Source organism: Coptis chinensis, chromosome 7, assembly GCF_015680905.1.
Source record: "Coptis chinensis isolate HL-2020 chromosome 7, ASM1568090v1, whole genome shotgun sequence".
Classification (NCBI taxonomy): Eukaryota; Viridiplantae; Streptophyta; class Magnoliopsida; order Ranunculales; family Ranunculaceae; genus Coptis; species Coptis chinensis.
The window spans coordinates 96,472,966-96,500,652 of NC_141462.1; the positions used below are offsets into that span (position 1 = coordinate 96,472,966).

Genomic DNA, 27,687 nt, shown 5'->3' on the forward strand with positions numbered 1-27,687 from the left:
ATGGGATAGTAGATATATCCATATAATACAACAGTGTATCCCATGAATATATTCACATATTCTAACAATATATTCATTACAAGAGAGAGAACCTTCATTCTGAACTTTATTATATCAACTACTATACTTGAAATTTACATTTCTACCCTATGTAATAATAAGTAAAACTTAAAACCCTAAAGGTATTATAATGTAATTTTGTTTAGAAAATCTAAATATCAATGAGGGGCTTTAATACGGCTTTGTGAGGGCTTTAGAGGGTCTCGGTGAGGGGCACCCTCATGTTTCCATATCTAGGCCCTTACCCTCCCCTCAAAACATGAGGGTCGGGCCTGCCCTGCCCTCAAATTGCATGCGGGCTTAAATTTGAGAGTTTTTTTTGTCTATGGGCCGGGTTGGGTCGGGCGGGCCGAGGGCTTGAGGGCCGTTTTTACACCCCTAAGCATCAGTGTGAAGAGAGAGCCCACAATATTGATATCAATATCGATATTTTAGATATATCCACAATATTTATATGTGAAATAATATTAAATATTTCTAAAAAGAAATATATCCACAATACATATTGAGAAATTGAATATCACATATCTTGATATTTTGTACTATGTCACTGGCACAGCCAAACATCAACCAAAGAGCAAGAATAATTAATCATCAAGTCCAAGTCCTGGAACACAAAGAAGAAAATGTTATCTCGGTGATCCTTGGCTCTACATAATCACTCACATGACGGCACAAACAAGCTTAAATAGTTTCACATACATTTTATTTTTATTTTCAGTACTATATAGTGCTAATTAGCAATCAAATTTTAACACGTGCGGGCATTCCTCCAGGTGTTCACGTGTCGACACTTTATGTTTCTGCTCATCCATGATCATGATGATGAATCATGCAAGTATATAGCATCAAATTTCATGCTAAGATAACAACTTGTGTGTGTATATGCGCACGCAGAATGTGCATACAAGTGCAAAAGAAGCATATATATATAAAGCTTGGTATACTCACATTCATGGGATGAGTGTCTATGCAATTACGCCAAACCTTCTTTCCATCTCCTTTCGGCAGCGAGAGCAGCAGCAACCGTGGGAGGCAAATGCATTAAACTTTCAGTTGGTTTGTTCTCACGTTCCGGTGGATTGACAGGCGTCGTTAAAGAGAACAAAGATTCCACATCTTTTAACGTTAAAACTGGTTTATCTTGACATTTGGTGTTTCCACTAATGATTGTTTTACTCGTCTTGCTTCTGTTCCAATTGTAGATGCTTTCTTCAACAGTATCTTTCATCTACCATAAGAAAAGATGAGAAAAAATCAGAGTGCAGTTTCGACCTCAAGTCCAGTACATAGCCAGGACACATGATATGAAAGCAGTTCTGGAAGCTTTTAAAAGAGGGGAAATCATTAGGTCATTAACCACTATATTCTTAAACCACAGGCTATTGGAGAGAAGGATGATAACGAATATAAAAAGGGTTGTGGTCTAACATGGGTTAGGCATACGTTTAGCACACCAGGGGTTGGCACACCACTAAAAAACATCCTTCGGGTGGGCACAATGGCACATGCCCAACAAAACCCTACTAGCGCTACCCCTAGACCGCAGACTTCTATCTGTGACCTCCCAGGACTAATATCAAATAGCCGCGGGCATAGATACCCCACAATAACATAGGCCTACCATTAGCGCAGAGGAAAGTGTTGTTGGGCACGTGCCTACTTCTGAGGGTGTTGTTAGGAATGTGTTAACCTCATGTTCAGGTGCCTTCATGACATACATCATTGTGCCAATGTGCCTTCTTGACAAAACCTACTATTAAATTAAGCAACAACCTGGTCACTCTAGAAGGCTATGCTCAGCAACGAATTTTACAGCCTACAATTTTTAGAAATATAGCTCAAACCCTTTTACTAAGAATCTAGAACCAGATCAAACTGATCAAATAACTTCATGGGGTAACAAATCTCATATGTCAACTCTATTGGATAATGTTTCTCCCTTTCCCTACTGAGACATTTAATATTCATAGAGACCGGATGATGCTGATGGTTGAAACTGAATAAAGGATAATGTTTCTCCCTTTCCCTACTGAGGCATTTAATATTCATAGAGACCGGATGATGCTGATGGTTGGATCTATACAAACTGAATAAAGAGGTATATACGTACTATAAAACGATGAACAACTGTAGGCTTGTCCTGTCCAATGCGGTGAACCCTATTGATTGCTTGTGCTTCTGCCGCCGCAGGGTTGAGAAGTGGCTCTATAAGGATGACATGCTTTGCCTTTTAAGAGATTAAGGCCATTGGCTCCATGTTGAATTAGGAGTAACATCACTTGAAAAGATTTTGTTCCTGGTTGCTGGCCACATCTCATGCCAGTTCCTTCCTCATTGGCACAATGTCCTTCAAACTGCGTGATTGCTAAGTGTGATTTCCTGCAGTTTCAGTTACAAATACTTTAATCAAGAGAGTTTTCTAACTTCGAAGGAAACCCACACTCTCTTTCTCGGTCGAGAGGCTACACTCCTCAGTCAAGAAGTATGACTGGAGGGCCAGAATAAGATGAATGAGCAACCAATCACTTTCCAAGAAATATCAAGTCCCGCATACAGGTTAACTGGTTTAGTAATAATCAGAATTATTGAGCAAGTAAATAGCTAGGCTTGCAAATAGGTTATTCTCAAGCAGCATCTAACAATGTTCTTTCCCTCATTTTTCATGCATTTCAGAGAGATTTTTACACCCCACTATTTAAAAATCTTTAAACTATTTATTTTTTCTCTTTTTCTTTATCTATACAGGGTACCTAGTCCTTAAACTTTTCATATTATTAATAATCAATATAATCTAAGTTACATTGACACGGACACATGTGTCCGTAACCGACACGGATACAAAGTGTCCGACACTGAGAAATATCGAAAACAGAGATATATCACATACACGAAATATTGAAAACAGAGGTATATCACATACACTGTCCGTGTTGTGTCCAACACGGACACGTGTATATGTATTCGACATGAATTATTTTTAGAATATGGAGTGTCCATGTAACATAGAATATAATACATACACTTTTCACCAATAAAAAAATATAAAAAATTGAAATCTCTAAAAATTAGACCATACAGTAAGGCCCAGTTAATGTTATATGGTGCAAATTACCTTAGTGAGGCCAAATATATGTTAGGTTTGCCTCTGTATGATTTTACTCATCAAGAAAGTTGTTGGGACTAGAATACTAGATATATGAAATTAACTCCTACAAGATTCAATAATGTAAATAAACTAATAAACTACAAGGAGTAAGGTATTTGCTTCAACACTAAAGTGTCCAAGCAAACTCAACAACAAGAAGCAAGCAGTTAATATGGCATAAATAAAAGTGTCGCATGTCCTGTAGTTGTTAAGTGACGACCCGACCATGAGTGTGCAGATCAGTGTATCTATGTGACTTAAAAAACAGAACAGCGCTAACCTGCCTCCTTTCATTTTGATGTAAGAAATTTGGTTAGCAGCTAAAGCATGTTCCAACACGTCAAGAACATCATTCCAACTGGAGAAGACAAGCACTTTCGCCGTTGGGTCAATACACTTGATCCAAAGGATCCGTCTCGTGACTTCTTCAATCTTCATAAACACAAAAGATTTACTTCAGACTTCTACGAAGACTGTATGTTGACAAGAAAGACTTACCGCTTGCAATGGAGGGTCTAAGAGGTATATTAATCAAATAACTGGAACTTTATAGAAAAAAATATTCTGAGAACCAATACAATTAATACTCGGTCTCACACAAATTAGCAACTAATCACACCAGTAGGTTTAACACATCCTGACAACTAAAGCTGGTGTAAATGCCAATGAGACCCTCCTAAATGCTACTGTTGGACTGGAGACTGACACCCAGATCCTCTTTTAGAAGCTGGGGCTGTTAGAGGGAGACATATTTAGCAACAACCCTGAATGCTCCGAATAGACATAAGTATTACGACCATCATTTCAATGTTAATATTACACCCCTCCCAACCCCCCCCCCCCCCTCCCAACCCCACACACACACACCTATTAGGGCAAACAAAGTAATAGTTTCGGTTAGAGCAAAGCCCAAAATGGCATGCAATATGATGTGGAACAACAGAATCATCCTACCCCCAGTGGGAGTAGTGACTAGCGTTGCCCAGTCTTCTTCAAATCCTGCTTCCTCTCTGTCCAACCCAAAAAAAATACCTTGGAGAGAAATCTAAATATCAAAGGCTTCAATGTTTAACAAGGTGCAGGTACCCACACTTAGAAACACCATTGTTAAATCACTGATTACTCACCATTGTGTAACTGCACTTGGAGAGACTTGAACTTGAGACCTCTTACAACAAAAGCTCGGATACCATGTCAAATAGTTGACTACCCTAAAACTCGAGTTTGCGGAGAGTGCAGATTTTCATGTATATTGTGAGTGAAACAACTTTTTGAGATGGCATATGCCGAAAAACACACAAGGTGGCAGTTTACTCTAAGCAAACTCAAAACCTAAAAAACAATGACACACGAGGTGCATTTTACTTGATCACCACAAACTAAATAATGAGTGCGAGTTGATAAGATAGGAACACTACCTATCCTCAAAGGTACTGATGAGTACGAGGAGGTCAAGAAAGGTGACTAACCTTTGTTCCATATGAACCTTGAACATCTATAGAAGCTTCAGGCTTTTCATGACCTTGGAATGTAGTTGGTATCCTAGATTTACGTGCACAATTTCGTCTAGTATCAGCATAGGCAATATTCCTGAAATCTGTACGTTGTCGACATGTCGGGCACATCACCCATTCATCGTCAGTGTTTCCTGGAGGGGATAATTGATGCTTTGACATTGCAATCAAACCTGCACCACCGCACAGGAAATTGTAATAAGAAAATTAGGTCTTCAAATTAATGATTTATGTCTTGCTCAAAGTTATGTCTTTTAAATTTTAGTTTCTTCGTTATACCAGCACGAAAAAACTGTCATACATGTCTAGTCTAGTAGAAATATTACAGAGATAATACATGGTAAGAAGCAAAAATCGAGATATGCAAGATGCACATGCAGAGCAGGATCCACCAATTCATTGTTCCTAAAATGAGTCTTCTGAAGCAAAATAAAGCAGAGCATACTCATCTACTAAGACGAACTCCATTCACCTGTATCCTCAAACAGATTCATAAACAGTTGATGCAGATAAAGGAAAAGAGGAGTGATCTCCAATAGTCACCAACAGGGGACACTACTTCGTGTTGTGTCTGATTGACTTTTAATTTGAGATTATGAAAGAGAGGAAGCAAGCTGTAATTAGATCATATCTCGGACGCCAGTGGCAGTGGCACCTGAGGATTGGGACGCTGGTGGTATTGGCGACTGGTTTTGGATGCCAATGGCTTCCAAGTCTTCCTGCATACTGCATATTTGTTTGGCTGCATCTATGCAGTAAGATAGGGGAATTTTTGGATATGAGAATGCAGTCAATGCACTGATGGGGGAATACGGACCTTGATTTCACTGTTCTTTTTAGTTTTACAGGACCACTGGAGTTGGTCTAATGAGTTAATCTGGATCCACCAGGAACGTAGCTTGTACTTTTGCAAAAAGAATTCAGATGATATGTTGAAACACGTAAGAAGACACCTCATCGACATGACAAAAAGCAGTTCACACAGGTAAGATCATTAAACACATCCCCCTAGCAAGCATTGTAAGTAATTTCGCGGATGAAAAAAGCACCAAAACTGAAAGCTAATATCGCACAAGCCGCACAAGAGTCCGACAAACGATTAGGTGAAAGAGGGAGAATGACCAAAATACCTTATGTGACTAATTTGAGTATAATATAAAGTTATCCGGTTATTCCTAAAAAGTGCGATAAAATTCAGCCATAACACATATATTGGGTGTTCGGCATAGTTATCAATTCTTATATCACATCATATATCGTTTTTCATTTTTAGCACATCGAGTATCGAATCGTATCATGTATCGCACTATTGTATGATACACTTAAATGTTTATAATATTAAATGTGTTTGCCCTTTATCTAGAAAGATAAACAAATCGAGTTTTATCATGTACACTACTAGAAATGTTTGATGAAAAATGTTCATCATTTTCAACCACTAGGCCCAAATTTAGCGATTTATGTATAACACATATTAATTGAGTAAGTAAATATTGCTTAGGGTTGTTATTTATCAAAACTAAAACCTAAGATGGCTTCCAAAGATTAGATAAAATAAAATAAAAAAAACTAAATGTGTCTTAAAAACTCGTTATCAGATAAAATTTATCATGATTTCGTGTGTTAAAGTGTATCGCCCGATACAGGAGAAACCAGAATACTCTTTTTCCTCTTTCTACATGTCCTTTCAGTTTTTGTGTCTTTTACTCTTCCCTCTCCATCCCCATTTTTGTTGTCCGGCACTCAACTCGAAGTTCTTATCCACATTACATTTGCATACTCTAGAATAGAAAATGATGCAACGGTGCTGGTGATTAAAATAAAAAATCTGTTGATTCTTTAGTTTATGACCTTTTTTGGCGTGGATCCACTGGTAACTCTTGTTGAGATTTATAATACTACATCGGATATCGAAAGCCTTGCATAAAAGTATATAAGTTCTGGGGCTGCTCCACGCATTGCCAATTGGTTTTGAGTTGGATGCCCATATTTAACAACTCTCACCTTCCTCCACAGACAAATAAATGCTTGTTCCCAGCTTCTTAATGCCTTTAAAATGCCTAGTTTCTCCTTCCAACTGTTCTAATACTAGTGTGTGCCTGAACCTCCGGCCCCACCCATTGTCCAAACTAGCCTAAAGCAGCCATTGTTGACTTTAAGCAAGCACATCTAGATGATCCAAACATATAGCAGATAAAGTACCATACAGTCGTCACATTGTTAGATTATCCACGTCATAAGATGCAAGAATCACATGGTAGTTAAATCAAGGGGGTGGCAGGCATATTAGATAGATATATTTCATTTCCAGAGGGTAAACAAAATGATTAAATTGCACATAAGGAACTTACATTTACAACAAGTAACATGCCCACATTGGAATACGATTCTCTGGTCGCTGAGATTCTCATGACAAACTGGGCAGGCCTCATCATCAGCTTTGCCAATGCATTCATCTATCTCTCTTGTCTGAGAAGTGCTTGCTGAGCTATCTGTATCTACATGCATGGATGAATTAGGGCTTTCCAATTGCGACTTTTGTTTGGAAATAACCAATCCCTGGTAGAATAAACTAAAAGTAAGTGCTCCTGCAAGGAAAGAAGTTTGCACATACTAAAAGAAGTCTCTAAATAATAGGTAAAGCCCAGAATTTCCGCTAGGTGAATGTAGATGCAGTTTACAAAAGAACAGCCTATACAAAATGATTTTGTTCGACTAGTTGACAAGTCATTTTTAAGAGGTTTGACTCATACATCGCATCCAATTGACAAAACCACAGAAAATATCCCATACTGACACGAATGAAATCATGTCTAGACATTCACAGATAACACCTTTTGGTCATACATATATATCATTTGCAGAGGTTTGACATATGATTTTGGCTCTAATCCTCTGTATAAGCATTTTATGGTGCATGGAACACCCCACATGTGCTCCAATACATGATCACCATTTGTCGTAAATCATAAATGAAGCTTGCCACAGTTTCAGAAACTTGATATTGTTTACACCGGAGATCAGAATTTTATATGCAACACTACCTGCTATTGGCAAAGGGATACACTTACATGTTCCACCCTTCTTTTAGAACACACCACCCAGGAACATAAAGTAGTAATGGGCAAGAAGAGTCGATATGTGGAGTAGAGCATTAAATGATAAGAGTATGAGTGTAAGAAAAATGTTGACTGAGAAAGCTCTGTTTCATACCATTTCTAGAATGCAAAGACGAGGAATGTCCTTTAGGTAGTTGTTGAGATGTTTAGTTTAGTCCCACATGAGACACTTAAAGCCTTGCATAACAGTATCCACTCATCACCAATTGGTTTTAAGTTGAAAGATCCTATAGTTTAGTAGTAGTCATGGACAGTAGCTCAGTAGTAGTAATCCACTAATCCTTAATGTAGAACAATGATTATAAAGTGCAATAGTTAAGCTAAGTTAGTACCTTTAAGTAACGAAATTGCCCCTTTATACGAGATAGCATGGATAAGCCCATAATTTTATCACTAGTGTTTTGCACACTAGCTGCGACTAATTCTTCCGGAGTTAAAGCATCTCTAGAAGTGTCATTTTCTGATTCTCTTAGGTGCAATCGTGAGATCGACATCCTTACTTCATCATGCGCAAATAGAAGTTGTCCCTGAACAGTTGCCAAGGTACTTGCTGGAGCATACTCCTTCCGCATAACCTAAACCAGATAAACATGAAAACAGAACTACTCAAATAGAGCATCCAGCATGAAATTCGAAACTAGGGGAAAATACAACACGGAATTGTGAAAGTTCCATTTCTAAATTCTAAAGATTGAGAAGTTCACTTCAAACTTCTTCCTTTTTTTAACTCATATAATACACAAAACTAACAATTGAAAGATCGTGAACGAATTGATACCTCAAAAAGAAATAGATGCTTAGTGGCTGCCAACAAACCATCCTTCCCTAACCAAGCTTTTGAAAAAGTCTTTAGAACACCTAGGAGAATCTCCAATTCTGAAGGAGATTTTGAAACCTGCACACATACAATTAACAATTTCACTGGAAAGCAAAATACATAGTAAAATCTAAAATGCAGCGTTTTTTTACACTGAAGCTTACGCTTTGAGGCGCAGCTTAAGCCTTTTGGCAGATTAACACACCCAATGGCTGAATAACCCAAGATCCTTAAAACTTGACTTTTTCAAATTTTTTCACTTTTTCTTCTCACCACCACCCCCAATCTTTGTTCAAAGCACAAAATAACCTTATTCATATGGAGAATTGTTCGTTTTTAAAAATAAAAATAAATATTGAGTTGTGTTTGCTATTGAGGCGTGATTGAAGCTTACACCTCAGGCGCCTCTGCCACTAACCTCAAACCCAGAGCACCTTGAAACTAAGCAAATAGGACCCAGAAATCTTTGCCAACTATAGAGAATAAACAATTGTGAGCTAGGAGTACTAGATCAGATCCTCATATTGAGGAATATCTCATATTAAAAGAAATATCCCACAGGAATATTTCATACTATATGGGATCTCATAGTATAAGGAATATTTCATAGTATAAGCGATTAGGGATCTCATAGTATAAGGAATATTGCAGTTATGGTAACATTGTAATAAAACCAAATGCAACATACTGAAATTTTAGTTAATTAGGAATACCATTTGTAATGCAACATCATTTTTGAATATCACTAATGTAACTTACTTATATTATTCCAATGCAATAATAAATTGTGCTTCATATCCCCAACAGTTGCAGTGTAAACAAGACCAAATGCAACATACTGTCCAACTTCTTTGACATTGTATTTTATTGTATTCCTCCGTGTAAGGATTCAGTAAGTAAACAATTTTCTAGGAATAGGAAGATAGGCATAGCAACCCATTACATGAACTCACATGCACAAAATTCCAAGTTGTAGCCAATTGGCATCTTGATTGGTAAAATCCACACAAAAAAAACAGTAGTTAAAATTAGAACTAGCCCCCCACCCCCAACCCATTATAATTTTAGTTAATTAGGAATACCCCCATTCCAAAATTCAATATATGCTGTTTCGTTCGATTAGACCTCTAGGATCTTGAGGCGTGTCGGAAAAAAACTAGTAGACTTCAAATGCCAAGTTCTTTGGTCTTGATAAAATCAGGCGCTATTTTAGTAATTTGACATGGGGAAGGGTAGTGGAGTAATTCTAAGTGACTTGACCAGATGGTTAACGGTGAAGCGCTGTGTCGTCAGATGATAAATTCATGTGGATGTGCTGTGCCATCTGTTGGGGGGGAGTGTGTTAATCCTAGTTAACCCTTCCTTAAAACATAAACATGTTTGGTTGGGCTGAAAAAAAAGACTATGTTTTAGATGTAGTTATATTGGCGTAGTATTGTCGTAAGTTACTCCCAGGTACATGGGATCATGATCCCACTACTCTTCAAAAACATAATATCTCCTGGTTTTCTTGTTCGTGTAAAACTGTAAAACCAAACCCTAGTTCTTCGGTCTCCAAAACAACTAAACACAAATTGAAGATTGTAACAAAGAATGAACAAAGGAAGATGGAAGAGATCGAAAAATTTTGATTCACCATTCACAATTTTGGATTAGAATTTCAGAAAGAGAAGAGATAGAAAGAATTCATTCTGGATAGTTAATACTTGCGGATGAGGAATTTGTTGATGACTGTTTTTCTAGATGTCTAAGCTTTAAGAAGGAGCACCAACAGTTACATCAGATGGAATCAGGCACACGCATGGCAGGAACATGCTAACTGCACACACACAGAGGTGGGCACATCCAACAAGAACTTAGCTAGATAGAGGGTCATACACAGTAGCTGGATCAAGGTCCGGCTAGATATTTTTCTTTTCACTCTAACAAATCTTGAGCAGACTTGAACCCATTATCTTCAAAGATATACACTAATACCTAATTGAAGGCATGATATTTTAGAGGGGTGCACCAACAACGTAAATCAAAGGGATTGTAGGTCACATGTTGTTGTGTGTGCTTTCCACCCGTGTATGTGGATAAGATTGTGCCTACCTTGTGTGCATGATCTACAATTCCTGTTGGCGACAGTATTGTTGGACATGTTTCCGACCCTTTTTGTTGTGTGATAAGGTTTGTGTGATTGTGTCTGCCATGTGTCTAATGAAGTCTTTGATACACATTGTAGGAGGACCACTATAATGATTGGGCTTTCAGAGCAACTAGTCTTTGACAGTTTATAAAGTTCAAAATATCTAAACTATTAATAGAGAAGTAATAAGGAGCAGACCTTGACTGTTTCCCTCACACCCCTCTGCATTTTAATCTTTTCACTCTGAAAAGCTGGTGAAGATGAATCAATTTTGGTGCATTGATACACCTGTATGGAATTGATTCAATGCAGAATTCTTCTTTTGTATGTCCACTGCCTCTTCAGCAGATATAACCTCAATTTCACGTCCTCCTCTTCCTTCTTTTTTGTACATAAAAGAGTTGTGCCTCATATAACTAGACAAAACAGAAAAATATGAGTCTATGAAGAAAATTTTAACATAATCTATAAGTCAATTAGCAAAGTGGAAGTAAAAAAATCAATTAGCTAACCTGAAATAAGCTGCGCAATTCACATCGAACACATATAGGACCTTTACCATTATCTTGGCAACTTCCACAGTATCTCACAAGTAAAATATCTTCATCCCTTGGTTTCTCCATTGTCTTGTCAATTTCGAGAATGCGTTCAATTAGCATTACTCTGGAGGATTCCAATGAATCCAAGCTACTCTGGATGACATACTTCAAGCCACTTATACTTCGAAATCTGAATCAAAATCCCGATAAATAATATTATAGATTCGTACAACATACTGCATAAAACTTGCTTTTCTTTGAAAAATTACTGCACAAAAAATTATATAAGAAATATGTACCATAACACAAGCTACAAACAAGGGTGCTTTCCTTGTAAAGCTTTGAATTTTTCCAAAATTCGATATTCCATCATTAGAAATATAAAGAACATAACTTCTATAGTACCATCAAACAACAAAATGATGCGATTTAGGGTTTCACATCGTTAAATGGATTCTATATGGCTAGGGATTCTCATAATAAGGATTAGTTACTAATTTGAGATCATTTAGTATAAGGGTATTTTGTGACTATTTTTAATTCCGAATTTAAAGAGTTTTAATTTATTTAGAAGTTGTTTTCCTATGTAAAACTTGTATGAATTTTTGTGTTTGCAATTGCGATGGTATCAATTTGGTATCGGAGCCAGATTTCAAGGCTTATATGTCTTGAAGGTAGGTCTTGCTTGTTTGTTCTTAATATTCAAGAAGGCAGAAAAAATTCAGAAAAAAAAAATGCTTTTATGAGGTAGAAGCAAGTTTGCATGTTGTTAACCAGTTAAATAATGACAAGAAGGAGAACTCGACTTTCACTGTGTCGCTTGTGAATTTTAAGAATGCTTCGAGCAACCATGCTGAGAGAGGTTCATATTCGGTGTCCAGCTATTGCTCTATGGGTAGAATACTTGTACAGCCAGCCCGCGAGGCTATATTTGGAGCATGATCACATATTATCAGTAGCAGGAATCTAGCAGGGTGATCCATTAGGCTCTTTTTTTTGCACTAGTCCTACATCGACTTGTGTTGCATATCCAGTCTCAGTTAGAGCTCCAGGTATGATACTTAGATGATAGGACTCTGATTGGTGACGCTTAGCAAATATCGACAACTTTAAGCATTATTGAGGAACCTGGGCCGTCATTAGGGCTAGTCCTTAACATGGCTAGGACGTAGATTTTCTGGCCATCAGTGGATCCTCGATGCTCTAATCATGTTCTCTTCCCACCTAATATATCTCTGTCTTCATCTCGAAGTCCCGCTGCTTTGAGTGGTAGTCAGTACTGACATGTCATTCATCACGGGGTCTTGTCCACAAACGAGTTGAGAAAACTTTGGAACTAACGAATCTATTAGCTTAGCTAAAGGACCCGCAACGTGAACTGGCACTGTTACGAGCATGTGGGGGGTCATCAAAACTGGTCTTTGCCCTCCGTACTTGTCCACCATCATATTTTATAGAAGCAGCTAGCTTTTTTATCACGACCTTTGCTCAACTCTTCAAGGCATTATAACATCTGATGCCCTGTATTTGGTGACCTCCAATGGTGCCTGTCTACACTTCCATTACGCCATGCTGGTCTCTGCATCTATTCTGCAACAAATCTCATCAGTTTTGCATTTGTAGCCTCACGAGTCCAATAGAGGAGCTTCAAAATCATTTTCTTAGAAGTCGCAATGGTACATCTATGGGTGATGCCTTTGATAATGCCATTGTTGTAGAACTACAACTCCACTCTCCTAATTTTGACCTCAATACTCTAGCCTCAACGTTGGCGCCCCCTATAAACCGCAGCATGTCTTGGTGGAAGCTTAATATGGCAAGATTATCATAGTTTTTGAGAGGGGTTTTGAGTTTTCAACTCGTCAGAAAGCAGTTGTTGATTGCTTCAGGTCTGATCACGCCAAAGACTTTCTCATTGCTATTCCTATGGAAGGTCTTGGGCAGCATATGCCAGCATGATGTCCGCATGCATGAAAAGTTGCCTTGCCGCCTCTGGGGACCATGCAACACAATGCAAAAAGTCTAAATATAGGCATGACCATGTACAAGATATTTTGTATGACGTGGTTTGGCACGTAGGTATACAAGTGAAGAAGGAAGCTCATGTGGCTAACCAACACTGATTCATCCCATTTGTGTTTGATACATTTGGACTTTTGGGACTGGAAGCTATTGTGCTGCTTAGGAGGGTGTAAAAAGTATTGCACAACAATGTGATGACAGCTGGTTCCAATAAAAATGTGTTTAGGATGATTTGTTTCTGCTATCCATAGGTACAATTTATAGCGCGCTTGACCTCTAAATCTTTTGTATAATTTACTTTGGATTCCAAATAGAAATTTGTTCTTGAGTTAAAAAAATAAATACACAATTGCTTTCGTGATCGATTCGCCATCATCAAGGTTTCTACAGCCAACCACACCACAAGCTCAGTAAAGAAGACAAAAGGAAATTATTGTCTTTGTATCTGTTCATACATCCTAATACTACTTTTCTATCCGTAATTTCCATTCCTTGTAAGAGCTTCTATCCATGCTTCCTTTTTTTTGCTCGTGTTTTTTATTCCCTTTTATAAAAGTGTCACCACTTGTCCATATGTTTTGTTTAGTCCATGCCCATTCTTGCTCAGTGGCTGGCCAAGAATTTCCTCAAGGGCCTAGCACGAAGTGGCTAGTGATGACATGTCGACAAATTAATAAAGAAACAGCAATAACAAATTAGGAATTTAATTTGATTTTACATAAAGAAATTTAGGTTTTGAATGTATTAAAATGTTGAACCTGGAACTATTAGAGCTCCTTGGGTAATTCCGGTTTGATTTGACGTGATCGGTGATCAGGTGATGTATGATGTATCGATGGGTTGTAGGCTTGTAATTGAGTTGTTGGTTTCGGTTCTTACGAGAATGAGAATGAGAAAAATGTGGGCCTCAACTATTAGTTATTTCTTTTTATTCAATTGTGGTCTGAGGGCCAATTGTATAGTACTACTATTTTTTTTTCTCATGAGTTCAAGGGGTCGTGCCCTACCTTCCCTGCACATAGCTCCGCCACTGTTCTTGTTCATAAACCAAGCCCATATCATCTTTTATAACTTAAGGCCAGTTCACAAATAGAACATAACAATCCACCTATTACTAAGGCCCTTTAGTCATCAATTTCATTGTTCAGATTCAATACTCTGCCTGGCTGCCCTCACCCATTCATTAAGCCCAGCAACCGCAAACCAGCACGCATCATTTTAATTCAATTATTCAAACCCCACCCAAATCTGTCAAGTAACTAGTCCATATACTATTTAGTTCCATTTAGATTCCCAAATTCAGTCCACCAAATCAATACCAAAGTTATTAGTCAGACCGCCATATCACAACAATCCCTATTATCTTTTATTCAAGCTTTTTTGGAAAAAAAAAATTGTTTCATGGCTACAACAATCAAATAACTTAACATGAAGTTTGAGCTTAAGAAAATAATTTGAATGACATAATTGAGAAAATTTCAAGTTATGATGAGAATTGGAGTTTAGTGTTTTAGATGAAAATTTTGAGAAACTGAAAGTGGATTTGACAACTTCTCCCCCGATACACATTTACCGACCAATTGGGAAGGAATCTAGAAGAGAGAACTCACCTCTATGAGATATTGTGAATCGTCCTCCACTTAATCTGGGTATGCATTCAAGCCTAAGGTTGATATTCTAGAGTTTACGAGTATACTAGAATCCTAGGTATGTCTTGAATGGATTTCCACGATAGGATATGTGTTTGCCTATCAAAATTTGTGGGCGGATTGTAAGGAGGTCCGCATTCGTCGTTATCTCTACATGATCTTAGGGCAAGCATTCACTATGATTTAGTCAATGTACGGATTATATACACTGGACGAAGTTTACAGTTTTGAATGTGAGTCTGAGAAGAAAATGAGCTGCCTTTCATCTATGTCATCTTACATACCCACTATCGCAGCTCCTAAGAATATTGTTAAGTGTTACAGTTGTGGTCAAGAGGGTCATGTTCAAGCCAATCCTAAGAACCAGTTCTTATTAACATGGAGACACCTCAACTTGAGATGAAAGATGAAGAGTCAGAAGATGCACCAAAAGGAATCCTTACTCCAGCAGATAAAGGATTGCCTATATTTATGGCACATATTTCGCCTAATACAAAGTCTACAAGTGGTAATGTTTTCAGACAGTGCTACTTTATATAATCAACTGATTTTTAAGACTTGTCCTTGTCTTTCTCATGTGATTTTGGATTATGTACAAGCAATTCTTTGATTTTGCGTCCTACACCATCGACGCAGAAAGTGCATTTTTTCCAAGTTAGGGATTTTGAGGAGCTAATAGAGACAGTTGGTGTTCGCATGAGCGATTTTAGTAAATATGTTATTTGTCATGTGTGTGATCTTGAAGCATGTGACTTGGTTTTAGGCACCACTTGGGACGTATCCGAGCTTGTTGTTTATCGTGCATGGGAGCAAACTTATCATAATTCTTAAGGTCGTGTGTCTTCACACTGTGCAATCAAATTGAGCTTGCTAAAGCTAGGAAGAATGCTTATCTGCCTCATTGTCCCAGTGATTGGAGATCCAAGAAGACTTCTAACTCGCCAGAGACGAGTTCTTCAAGTGGTAGAGAATGATGTGATTTAGAATTCACATTGTTAAGTGAGTCACATAATGGATTCTATATGGTTAGGGATTCTTAGAATAAGGTTTAGTTACTAATTTGAGGTTATTTAATATAAGGGTATTTTGGCGTTATGTTTATTTTCGAATTTAGAGAGTTTCAATAGATTTAGCAGTTGTTTTCCTATATAAGGACTTGTAGGACTTTGACCAATATAGTTGGATTGAGTTGGTTTCATTATTAGTTGAGAATTCGTTGAATTTCGTGATTGTAATTGTGATTGCATCACAAAAGCTTTAAGAGAAGAGGGAAAAAAAATAGAAAACTAAACAAAGAATAGGTAGGTGGATCTATCACCAAGGTCGATAAGTAAAGCATATGCATATATGTATGTTTACATATGTGTAGACACAAATATATAAGATCATTACTCATTTGAATCATTTCCTGGTGAGAAATTTGATGCTTCCAGTAGGGGTAAGCGTTGATATCTGAATTGAGTGAATTCACTAAGACGAGCACACAGAGGTGCAAACAGATAACTTTGCTATAAGGAGGGTGGACTAATTCAACAATGTTTACGGAGCAATGAGAATGTATAGGGGTTGCGGAATAAAAACTTAAACCTGTTCATACCATACTAAAACTATTAATCCACAGATAAACTAAACTAAGACAAGAAATTGAGTAGCCAATAAAAACTGGGTCTCTAGGTAGTCTTTGTTTTAACAAGAATGATGCAATAAATGCCCATTTATTTTGAAATTCTCTCTAACTATGAAAAGTGGCTAAAACACTTTTTTTGGCAGTCGAATCATTGCTGCTACATGCTCATGACAGTGTTCTAGGGCATAAATATAAAATGAACTAGAACAAATACTAACCGTGAAGCAAGTCGAGATTGTGTTGGAATGTTTAAGTTCCCGAATAGTGTGTCCTGAACTTTGCTGATACATTTCTTTGAGGAATCTTCATTCTTCTCTATATGATGAAGTGCTTCTAACCACCAAGCTTTGTGCTCATTTTTGAGGTCACCAATTGCACTGCATACCTACTCAGATTCGAAAGAACTAAAGGAGACTATCTAAAAGTGTCCAAGAAAAACTACAATATAGATTTAGGGTGGGGAGCCGATTCTTTAGAGACAAGAAAACAAGATAGTTCATCAGTCACTTCTATGGAACTTGGGGAAAAATTTCATCTAATGACTTCAACACAACAGATTAATGTTACGTGCCTCTCCAACAACTCAAACTTTCAGAGTGGTTGATAACATTTTACAATTTCTTTCTCTGATCATCAATTTTCAGCATTAGGAGCCCAAAGAATTATGTCTTTGTTAGTTTCATTTTTCACTGTATTTAAATTTTGAACATGTTCGGAAAGGAGTTGCTAACCAACATCCAGAAATCCTAAGTTACATTGACACGGATAAGTGTGTCCGTATCCGACACATATACAAAGTGTCTGACATGGCGAAATATCGAAAATTGAGGTATATCACATACAATATGTATCCGACACGGACACATGGATACATATCCGACACGGATTATTTTTAAAATAAGGCGTGTCCATGTAACATTTAACGAAATCCTATTGTGTATGCTAAACAACATGATCAAAGAGTATGATTGCACTAAAAATAGCAACATGAAAACATGCTAAAGATTGAAATTAAGCAGAATAGTACCTGCATATATATATCTCTAAACTCTCGCTGAGCCTGGGATAGCTTGGAAAACGTGCATCGCCAAGTACTTATGTTCAACTTTCTTAGATGCTAATCTCAAACAATCTTTAATGGATTTACCTGTATTTAGGGGCGGACCACCATATTCTATGACTTCATCCCCATTTGAACCAACAATTGATAAATCAGAACTAGAATTTTTGCCTTGCTGCTCTAGATACCCTTCATTGGAAGTTGAATGCGATGAGCTCTCATCGGTTATCTTTTGTCTTTTTGCAGAATGCTCATCAAAATTATTTTTTCCACTCAATCTCAAAGCCATTTCTTCAGCATTTTGGAGGAATTTCCAATCCATTGACTGGACTTCATCTAATTTACCTGAGTTATCTGGGAATATCTCAGCCAGATTGTGATGAAGGTGAATATTCACTAAAGGGTCCAAATGAAAGTCATCGCAGTGTTCTGCCGCTAAAGTTAGGGATTCTCTATAAAGTGAAAGAGCTCGGGGGAGGTCTTCTTCAATAATAGCAATTCCAGCCAGTGCATTCAGTGCCATAACTGATATCCTGAGAGCTTCCTCCCCTTCTATCTTGGATTTACCAACAAGAACCTACACAAACACCATGATTGCATGACCACAAAAACTGAAATATATAGGTAAGCAACTAATATGTACTTATCTGAACTCACCCCTAAAATCTCCTCCATAGTCATAGGAGAATGCTGCAAAGAACGCAATCCAGAATTCCCTACTTGAGGATGACAACAGGCTTGGCGCCTTCAAGAGTGAATGGAACAACTTTGCCGCCCACATGGGTAAGGACAATATCATCTGCAGCCTCACATGATTGAGATCCTGAAAGATTCAGAATTATGAGAAGTATTAAACTGACATTTGCTGTAGGTAGCATCAATACGGCATGATTGTAATGGAATACCTCCAAATTTCCTCTTATGAACGCCTTCCTTGAAACTCCTAACAAACTCATGGGCATAACTTAAACAAGTTTCATGTTGCTTCTGATAAAAGTGTGCTTCAATTGGTGAAAAGAGTAGCCAGCACAACCACTCCTCCTGTGGAGGAAGCTGCAACTCATCTGCCACTTGTACTTTCATTGACCGCCACATGATATTCTTAAAGAACTTGTGTGCAAATTCAATGGCTCCTGCATCTCTTCTCTAAAAAAGAAAGGTGTAAAGTAAGGAAATTGTGGTCACAATCAGCCACATTGGAAAGAGAGAGGACAATAAACTCTGCCATTTCAACAATTCTGGCAAATTATACATTCATAGTTGAAAAATACACGATCACGATTAGATATATAAAACATCACAGATAGAACAGTGTGTGCATGTCAAATGAAGAGGGGAAAGTGCAATTCAGATCTCTTGTTCTGTTGATCATGATAATTGTGTATAAAACTAAGAAAACAGTTTCAGGCGGTGTAATCTGAAAGACTATTTTCTTCCCCATTACGGACACGGAGGTAGATAATCTGAATGGTCTAAAGACCATAAAGCTTACGGACACGGAGGTAGATAATCTGAATGGTCTAAAGACCATAAAGCAGGCACTTGATTTAATTACAGAAAAAAAATAAAAATAAAATAAAATACTAGATATTCACATACCTCATATGGATCTTTAATAACTTCAACCCACCAACGACGGACTTCGAAAGGACTTGCAGTAAGGAATTTCAGAAGTCCATACAAGTCATCCAGTTTGCGTTGAATAGGAGTCCCTGTAATACACCAGCGATGCTTGGCATGAAGACGCAGTGCCATTTCTGTTGCAGCAGCCGCATTACTCTCCACCATCTGAGCCTCATCCAAACATACCCTCCACCAGAATATTCTAGTTAGCAAAGTCGGAATGACTGGATACCTACAAGTTGACCTCTTGTATACACTTAGCAACTGGCTAATAAATAGAACCAGAATAAAAAGATTCCACTGTGCTCTAGAAAAAAGGCACAGGTGCATAGTACAAAAATGCACAACCATCAAGTAGATAACTGTATATATTTGTATCTTTCCAATGAAAATAGTCAAAAGAACGAAATGGACCGAATAACCAAATTCAATACTGCTGCATTTGCTGCAAAAACAATTATATTCCTTATCATACTTAAAAGATGAGAAACAGTACTGTGCATCTTGTCAAAACAGACATATCAAAGCTTTACGTACTTTAGACAACGCTGTTTCGCACCCAGATAACATCATGAAGTTTTATCATATACCCCTGGAAAGATTACTATAAATGTCAAAATTGTCTTGATGATTATGAAGACTCCAGGTACGTCCCTACAGTCCAAAATCTATCTGAAGACTTGAATCTCAGTGCAAACTGAGATCGATCACTTAAATGAACAATTCTATCATATAGTTTTGGAATTCATTAGTTCAGACTTCAGATTACAATCTAATCTGAATTTGATATATGAAATGAAATTAAAACATTTTGTTACACACAGAATGTCTTGATCTTGAGTCGTACCAAAAGTATATCCCACTGTGTTATACTCGATATACTTGCAGATGGTACAAGCTTCAGAAAATCCAACTAAAAGAGCACCAACATGCTTTAAAAAGTGTTTTTCCACATGACATGCTTATATTGTGTTCAAAATAAATAATGAAAAAAAGTTCAACACCTTGAGGATTTGATTTCATGTCAGACAATCAAGGAAATTGTCCCTTACATAATCGTGTCTGGCCCCTTGATATCTATACAACTATATCTAGTTAACTCCCTGCTCTAATATTGACTATTAGCAGACCCAATATTATCTTCCTTTCTGTAGTTAACTTCCAAAAGAAGAATATTTAAATGCAAACAAAAGCCTCTAAAGTAAGAAAAGTCATTAGTGCAAAGATCACCTGTTTGATTAAGGCATGATAATGTATTAGATGCCATAATAAGATCAGAATAAAACTTTTTGAAAAGTAATCACATTAAAATTTCAAACAATGGTAGGTAGAGATGGTGTGGGATAACCTTTTATCAAATCGCATGAAGCGGCGATCTCCTTCGTTCCTATCTGAATCGTGAGAAAGGTCTTCTCTCAAGACATCATATGTTGTCAGGACTATATCAGCACTCACAAATTCACTAATATCCACGCTTGGTGTAGTTGAAAGGGAAGCGCTTCTTAAACCTTCATAAACGAAAGTCTTGAGAGAACCTGGTCTTGTATGACTAAAAGCAAATGGAAGATAGTTAATATGTAAGCTCAACCTGCAATATTACCAAACATAAAGGTCTCTCCAACTTTTCATCTAAATTATATTGACACGGATATGAAGTGTCTGACACGGCAAAATACCAAAAATTGAGGTATATCACATACAATATGTGTGTGTGTCATGTCTGGATACTGGACAGGACACGTGTCCGGAACAGATTGCTTTTAAAATATGGCATCTCCATGTAACATAGCTTTTAATATAACATCCTAGAATAGGTTGATATAAATATAATATACATTTTTCGACAACAAAAATTGCTAATTTGAAGAATTTTGGTTTCTTAAATGGGAATGCAAACGAAAAACTGACCATTCTCGGAAAAAAAAATTACATGTAAGAAAATGTTACTCCGATATCCTCATAAATGAACTGGGAACTTGGTCCCCCATAAAAATCTTGTGTATTTTTTTATAAAAACCGATTAAAAAAAATAACAATTAGTGAATAAAATCACATTTTGCTATTGATAGGACTGCAAATTATAACAATCATATGCAAGATCAAGGAATGATAAAAACAATTCTTGTGTATTGCACTGGCCTAAAAATACTACAGGCCACAGGGTCCACGAACATATAAATGAGAACACCTCCCGCTAGCCAAGAGAACTTAGAACTCAAGTCTCGGGAGTTGATTGAAGTGATATAGTGTGGTTATATCCACTTCTTGAAACATTACAATTTAGCTGACATGCAATTATGGATCCTCGTTGAAGCCATAGTTCTGGACTCCTACTTCTCTCCTTCAGCAATAGGCATAGATCTCTCCTACTAAATGGCAACTTTTAAACAAGCTTTCCAGTAGGTTCTAAGGTGTGACATTGCCAATTACACCTGCTTCTCAGGAGGACGTACCATACATGTTCTACCGCTGTTCCAAAGAGCATTAGTAAAGGTGTAGTCATGAAACAAGTGTTGTATACATTCCAGTGGCCTATCCATCCTAAGGTTGTCAGAGGTTAGAGATTTAGAGTTCTTCCATACAGCAGAGTCCACATAAGTGCTTTGGGTTAGAGTTCTTCAATAAATCATAGTCCACATAGATGCTTTGGTTTAGGGCCTTCTTGGAGCTGAACAAAAGAGATTACACGGAGCAAAATGTTTCTACACAGATTTTAATATTAAACAAGTTGCTACGTGGGTACTTAACATCATTGTTCCCTTTAAAAGAGAAGTGTGCAAAACATCCTTGTATGTCATTAAGTGCATGTTGTAGATTTTCAACCGGGTAGTGTCTTGGGGTCTTTCAAAATTCATACGTCTTCTGAATGTCACTATATGTATATTATTTTCTTACTGCAATAGATTTGACAATAATATAAATAATTCTAGAGCACTGACAACATACTATTATGTATTATTGGGAGACAAATAAGTTTGAGTAAAAACTAAAGGGATGAAGGATAGTACCGAAGGATTTCGGCATGCCACTGGTGTAATATGGGAGATGGACAGACTATAAGAGTTGCGCCCGTATGAACTGGAGAGTGAGAAACTTGGATAAGTTCAGAGCATAGCTGGCAAATATAATATCCCTCCATTTCAACTATGTTTGAAGCCTTCCTTTTTGAACTTTTCCAACAGTTTCCAGATTGAACTTTTTTACATCCTCCTTCCTTAGAAACTTTTGGGGAGCTTGAAAATTTTCTTGCCGGTGAGTAACCAACACAATCTGCATGTTGCCAAGCATCGCAAATATCACATTGAACCCACAATCCTTTATATTTATGGCTTTCAGTTATAGCCCCACATTTACACTCAACTCGTTCTATCTTCAATCTTTTCAGATTACTCTTCTGGCCTTCCGCAGCTTGTGTTAAGACCTCAGATGCAGTGGTGCCTTCAGACATGGACTTACGATGAGCAAATATGCAAGCAAGCAGTTCAACAGTTTTCCCCAGACCCATCTCATCTGTGATTGTTACAAAACTATGACTCAGATTCAACAAAAACCAAAGGCACTTACAAATTAACGTCAAGCGCCACTGAATAAGTTAGATGGAAAATGCATGTCTTGGTAGACTGATAGTTGTAATCATCAAGACAGAGTCCAAAAGTTGAACTACAAATGCTTGAAAATGTGTATGATAATGATAAAAGGTAAGGCGTTGTTTACAAAAAATGACACGCGTTGTTGGGTGCACAGGAAGAAAAGGTAAGGCTGATTTTTTGTGAGGATGTTCTCATGAGGGCCTGATTTTTTGTGAGGATGTTCTCATGACGATGAAGATCACCCTCACACGAACTCAGCCCATTGAAAATGTTTAGCCTTGTCAAAAGAATGTTGCAAAAGTGAATTATTGTGGACTGTAATATAAATTTTATGCTGCATCATCGGCTGCTGCTTATCTGCTCTTTTTCCTCCAGGAAGGACTGCATGCTAAACTTGAATACAACTTTTGGCAAGGTTTAGATCATAGTTATCAGACCCAGCCCAGAGGTCAACCCGGTGAAAGGACTGGGTCACTGGGTTAGTGGTTCAACCGGTGGGTCACCAGTTGGACCAGTGGGTCATTACTTGTACTAAATATATGTATATACCTACATATATCAGCAACACTTTGGGGGAAAAGTGGCAGATGAGTCGATGGGTAAGATTGAGTTTCCTTGGGACCAAGGTTCGAGTCTGCTTATAAACAATTTATTTTTTATTTACTAAGAATAGCAGAATTAGCCAGACTAGCATTGGCTCGGCCCACTGGTTAACCGTCCAGTTCAGCTGGGTTTATGAGAAAACCGCCCGAGCTAACCGGTTCCACACTGGGTCAATTGCTTAAACGATCTGATCATAAACCCAGCCCGGTTAGGGGACCTGTTCGCCGGTTTACCGGGTCAAACCGCCAGGCCGGGCCGGGTCTGATAACACTGGTTTAGATACATCCAAAGGGGATCAGTTTTAAAGGACAATCTCCATGATGTGGAGAACATATCCACAAAAAATCAGCCCTTTAACTCTTCTTTCTGTGTACCTCAAATGGTATGCCACTTTAATGTGTCACAATAATCCTTCCCATTATAAATTAACTTGATAATTAGATTCCTCGTCCAAATGTCAAATTATATAGAATTGAAGGATATGAGAGTTATCTTTTGGATGCCAAGTTATATAAAAAATTGAATTTACTCTCTTAGATATGTTTACTCTCAAACCAGAAACCGCCTCAGGGTGGCTTTCTTTGTTTGGTGTGTTTCTTTGGGTCACGTGCCAACTATTGATAACCTTCGAAAGGGACGCTTCAAAGAAGCCTTGATTAATTTCTGCCCTTTATGTTTGTCTGATGGAGAATCTGTGAATCATACCCTTATTTTGTGTCATTTCTCTTGGAGGGCATGGAGTGCTTTTATTCATATGTCATGTCCGGGTTCGGAGAAGCTGCTTCTAGCCTCTTGGAATGTATCTTCTCACTCACGTAAGGGGAGGAGAATCTGGAGTATGGTTCCTTTTGCTATCTTACGGGGACTATCGTTGGAGCGAAACAAGAGACACTTTGAGAGAGTTGAGGCATCTTTGGAGGAGGTCATTATGGTCATAAATGGTTTTCTATTTTTCTGGTCTAAGACGCATGAAAAGACCCAAGACATTCCTTTTGAGTACTTTGTGTGTAGATGGGAGTCATTCATGTTCTAATTCTGATGTTTTTATTTCTTTTTTCCTCCTTTGTAGTAGGTTTCGAAGTGCGGAACCTAGGAAACGATCCTTCTTGTTTTTAGTTTTTTTTTTTTTTTTTACTTGTAGTCGTTGGATATCTCATCCTTTTTGTAATTGTTTTTCCTTTATCAATATATGTATCCTAATTTTACTGATAAAAAATAAATTAAATTTAGATGTTGAAGTGATGAATAATTTCTAACTAAAGATTAACTTCAAAATTTAACTTATTTGGAATCTCAAAAACTTTCATGATATGGTTGTGAGTTTGTGGCAATATAAAAATGGCTTACCAGCAAGAACTCCACCAGACACATATGAAGAGATTGATTCTTGGCAACGAAATGCTTCCACTAGAAATTATATAACCAAAGTACATGAAAAGTGTAAGTCCAAATTCATAGGAGATAACAATGTGAAAAAAACGACTTCTGTACTCGTGTTTCCTTAATGAAAATGATAGGATGTGAGAATGCATATATGTTACAACATGATAATAAAGAGGAAAAGATCGTATAGTCCTTGTACACCTTTCTCTTTTTAACTAGGTTACATGGACACGCCATATTTTGAAAAAAATCCGTGTCAGATACGTATCCACGCGTCCGTGTCGGACACATATTAGACACACATTGCATGTGATTTACCTCAAATTTTGATATTTCGCCGTGTCAGACACTTCGTATCCGTGTCTGATAGTAAGACACCTATCCGGGTCAATGTAACTTAGCTTTTTAATAATAATAATGATTAATAATCCTAATAACAATAATAATAAAAGTCAATCCAAAAGTAAAGAGGATGAGGTATCCTACAAATACAAGAAAGCAGAGCAAAGGGAATTGCATCTACGCACAAAGTGTCTCTTTTATTTCTCTAATCTTCTCAATAACATCAAATCTGACTGTACTAAGTTACAAGCCATTAATTTCAAATAGGGTTACCTAGCTAGTCACAGAATCTTACAAAAAATGTCCTGCCTAAATAAAAAAGATTAAATCGTCGGGGACACCTATGACGTGCACACCCTTGGCTTCATAATAATGTCCACATTACACTCCCCAGGGATTCTTGGGAACTGTCATGTACTATGCTGGAACGAAATGAAAAGATATCTTTCACTAGAAACGAAGAAAACAAAAAAGCATTGTGTTTTGAATATATCTAGAGTTGATCGAGAACTGAAAACAAAATTTCTTCACCAAATACTAATCAGTTGGCACTGTAACTATTACAATGCATAATACAATGCATACAGCCATACAATTTCCTTTCCATTTTTATCAGGAATAGCAATTAACCACACCACATGTATTGAGGAGAATATATGTTTCTGGTTCCCCTGCCAAGGAAAGCAAATGTGGCGGCTTTTTTCTCTTACATATTTTATGGGAATTTGGACCCAAGAAGAGACAACAATGTCTAAAAAACTAAAAAGGGAATGGTAGTTTCTTGTTTCTTTTGTTCTCTGCTTCTTTTTAGCAAGTTATTATTTACCACTTCTTTTCTTTTATTTTTCTCAGTAATATTTATATTTATCCGAAAAAATAAAACTCTTATAATCTGCCTATGCAAAATATCTTAAAAATGTCAGGAAGAAGGTGTCCTAGGAAGCGATTGGCAAAAGGGTGAGAGTCACACCTGAATGGATTGTAGAACATTAGTAATTCCGTGTAAAGGAAATTCACAGGAACACATAAGGGCCTTAAGAACTGATTTTGATCCCTTTCACTTGACTTTAGAGACGTCCCTTTCTCTCTTTCAACCATCCAATAAGCTGCACGGCGCTGGTAGGGTCTCAGTTCAGGAAGCAAGTCAGGGATTTCATCCTCCAGCATAGGTGCATCTCTGTTTCGCAGAATTAAAAGGTGATTACCCAGGATGTAATAAACTAAAATAGAAAATAAAAACAGAAACTTAACAAGTTAAACAACAATACTAACTTGGGTGGTTTTATGGCGTCGTAGAAATCAGCAGCATTGAACCTCATTTTTCTTCTGGATTCAATATGATCATCGTCTGTATCCATCTGTGAATCAAGATCCACAAAATTTGACCTATCAATTCCATAAATACCCTCCTGGGTAGTAACTTCCGGTCGCAGCCAAGCCATGACACTGACCATACTCCTCTTCCACGGCTGCCTAGTAACATCCAGAAGGGAATCACACGCATCAAAAGCACTCCTTAGTATCTCCACTCTCATCGTAAGAATCAACGCATCTTCTACTACTCTTACTTCCTTAACTGGTCTCACCATCACCATCTTCTGACTAACCAAATGAGCAAGACCAGAAACACCATCATCTGAACCATCAAAATTCCCTGAAAACACTACATCATCCTTCTCAGTATCCTCCACTTTACTTGTATCTATGAACTCCAAAAATATATGATCAGTTTCCACCTTAGGCCAATGACCCAACTTAATACGTTCACTATAATCCTCTACATTACGTAACCGAAACCGAAAACTATATTTAGAATCCATATACACATCCTCAGTCAAACCATAACTTAATAACTTCCCTCTAGGCCTAATATCTGTAACAATAACCTCTGCAATGTCAAGATGCCCGTCCGACGTCCAACTACTTCTATCAATCTCCACAAACCTACTTGTTTCAACAACTTGTACTTCTTCCTCTTCCTCTTCTTTAACATCATCACATTTAGCAGACTTGTTTGAATTTCCTTTAACACTATCAACACTTTCCATTAAACCACCTGACCTATAAGGTCTAGCTTGTTTCTTTCTAGCCATCACTACTCCTTTTCTACAAAAATAATAATAATAATAACAAACAAAGCTGCATTAGTAAATAAATTTGAGTAGAATAAGGAAGCAAGTGAAGTGAAACTTGTAAAGAAGTAAACTTTGATACAAATATATTCGAAAGAAGAGTAATTTGTTTCAAACCTTTGTAATTTCAGTGATTTGCTACCGTTGGAAATGAGGAGCTCTTTGGAAGGTTAAAAAAAAAATAACAGAATGAGGAATGACATGTACGGGTTTTGGGAATATAGGAAACATTGTAAGGGTACTTTTGACATTATACGAACCCAAGAAACCTAGTATAAGAGCGGCGCGCTAGATATCAGTTTTTCATCTTCTTCTAGTTCCAGAAAGG

At 37.4% G+C, this 27,687-nt stretch overlaps 1 protein-coding gene across 1 annotated transcript; it reads right to left on the reverse strand.

Annotated features, from left to right (window-relative positions):
• Positions 1-447: 447 nt before the first annotated feature.
• LOC147490313 (RING-finger, DEAD-like helicase, PHD and SNF2 domain-containing protein) lies at positions 448-27,615 on the reverse strand. The gene is given in 28 exon segments (XM_086570734.1): positions 448-667; positions 1,012-1,291; positions 2,174-2,293; positions 2,295-2,442; positions 3,489-3,640; positions 4,678-4,895; positions 7,074-7,281; positions 8,174-8,416; positions 8,620-8,736; positions 10,988-11,065; positions 11,067-11,177; positions 11,179-11,205; positions 11,302-11,518; positions 16,845-17,011; positions 17,654-17,704; positions 17,706-18,263; positions 18,344-18,431; positions 18,433-18,462; positions 18,464-18,509; positions 18,592-18,832; positions 19,286-19,541; positions 20,658-20,858; positions 22,318-22,819; positions 24,850-24,893; positions 24,895-24,909; positions 26,198-26,404; positions 26,500-27,333; positions 27,477-27,615. Coding segments are annotated over 26 exon segments (5,121 nt in total). The 5' UTR covers positions 27,321-27,333; positions 27,477-27,615; the 3' UTR covers positions 448-667; positions 1,012-1,036.
• Positions 27,616-27,687: the final 72 nt, after the last annotated feature.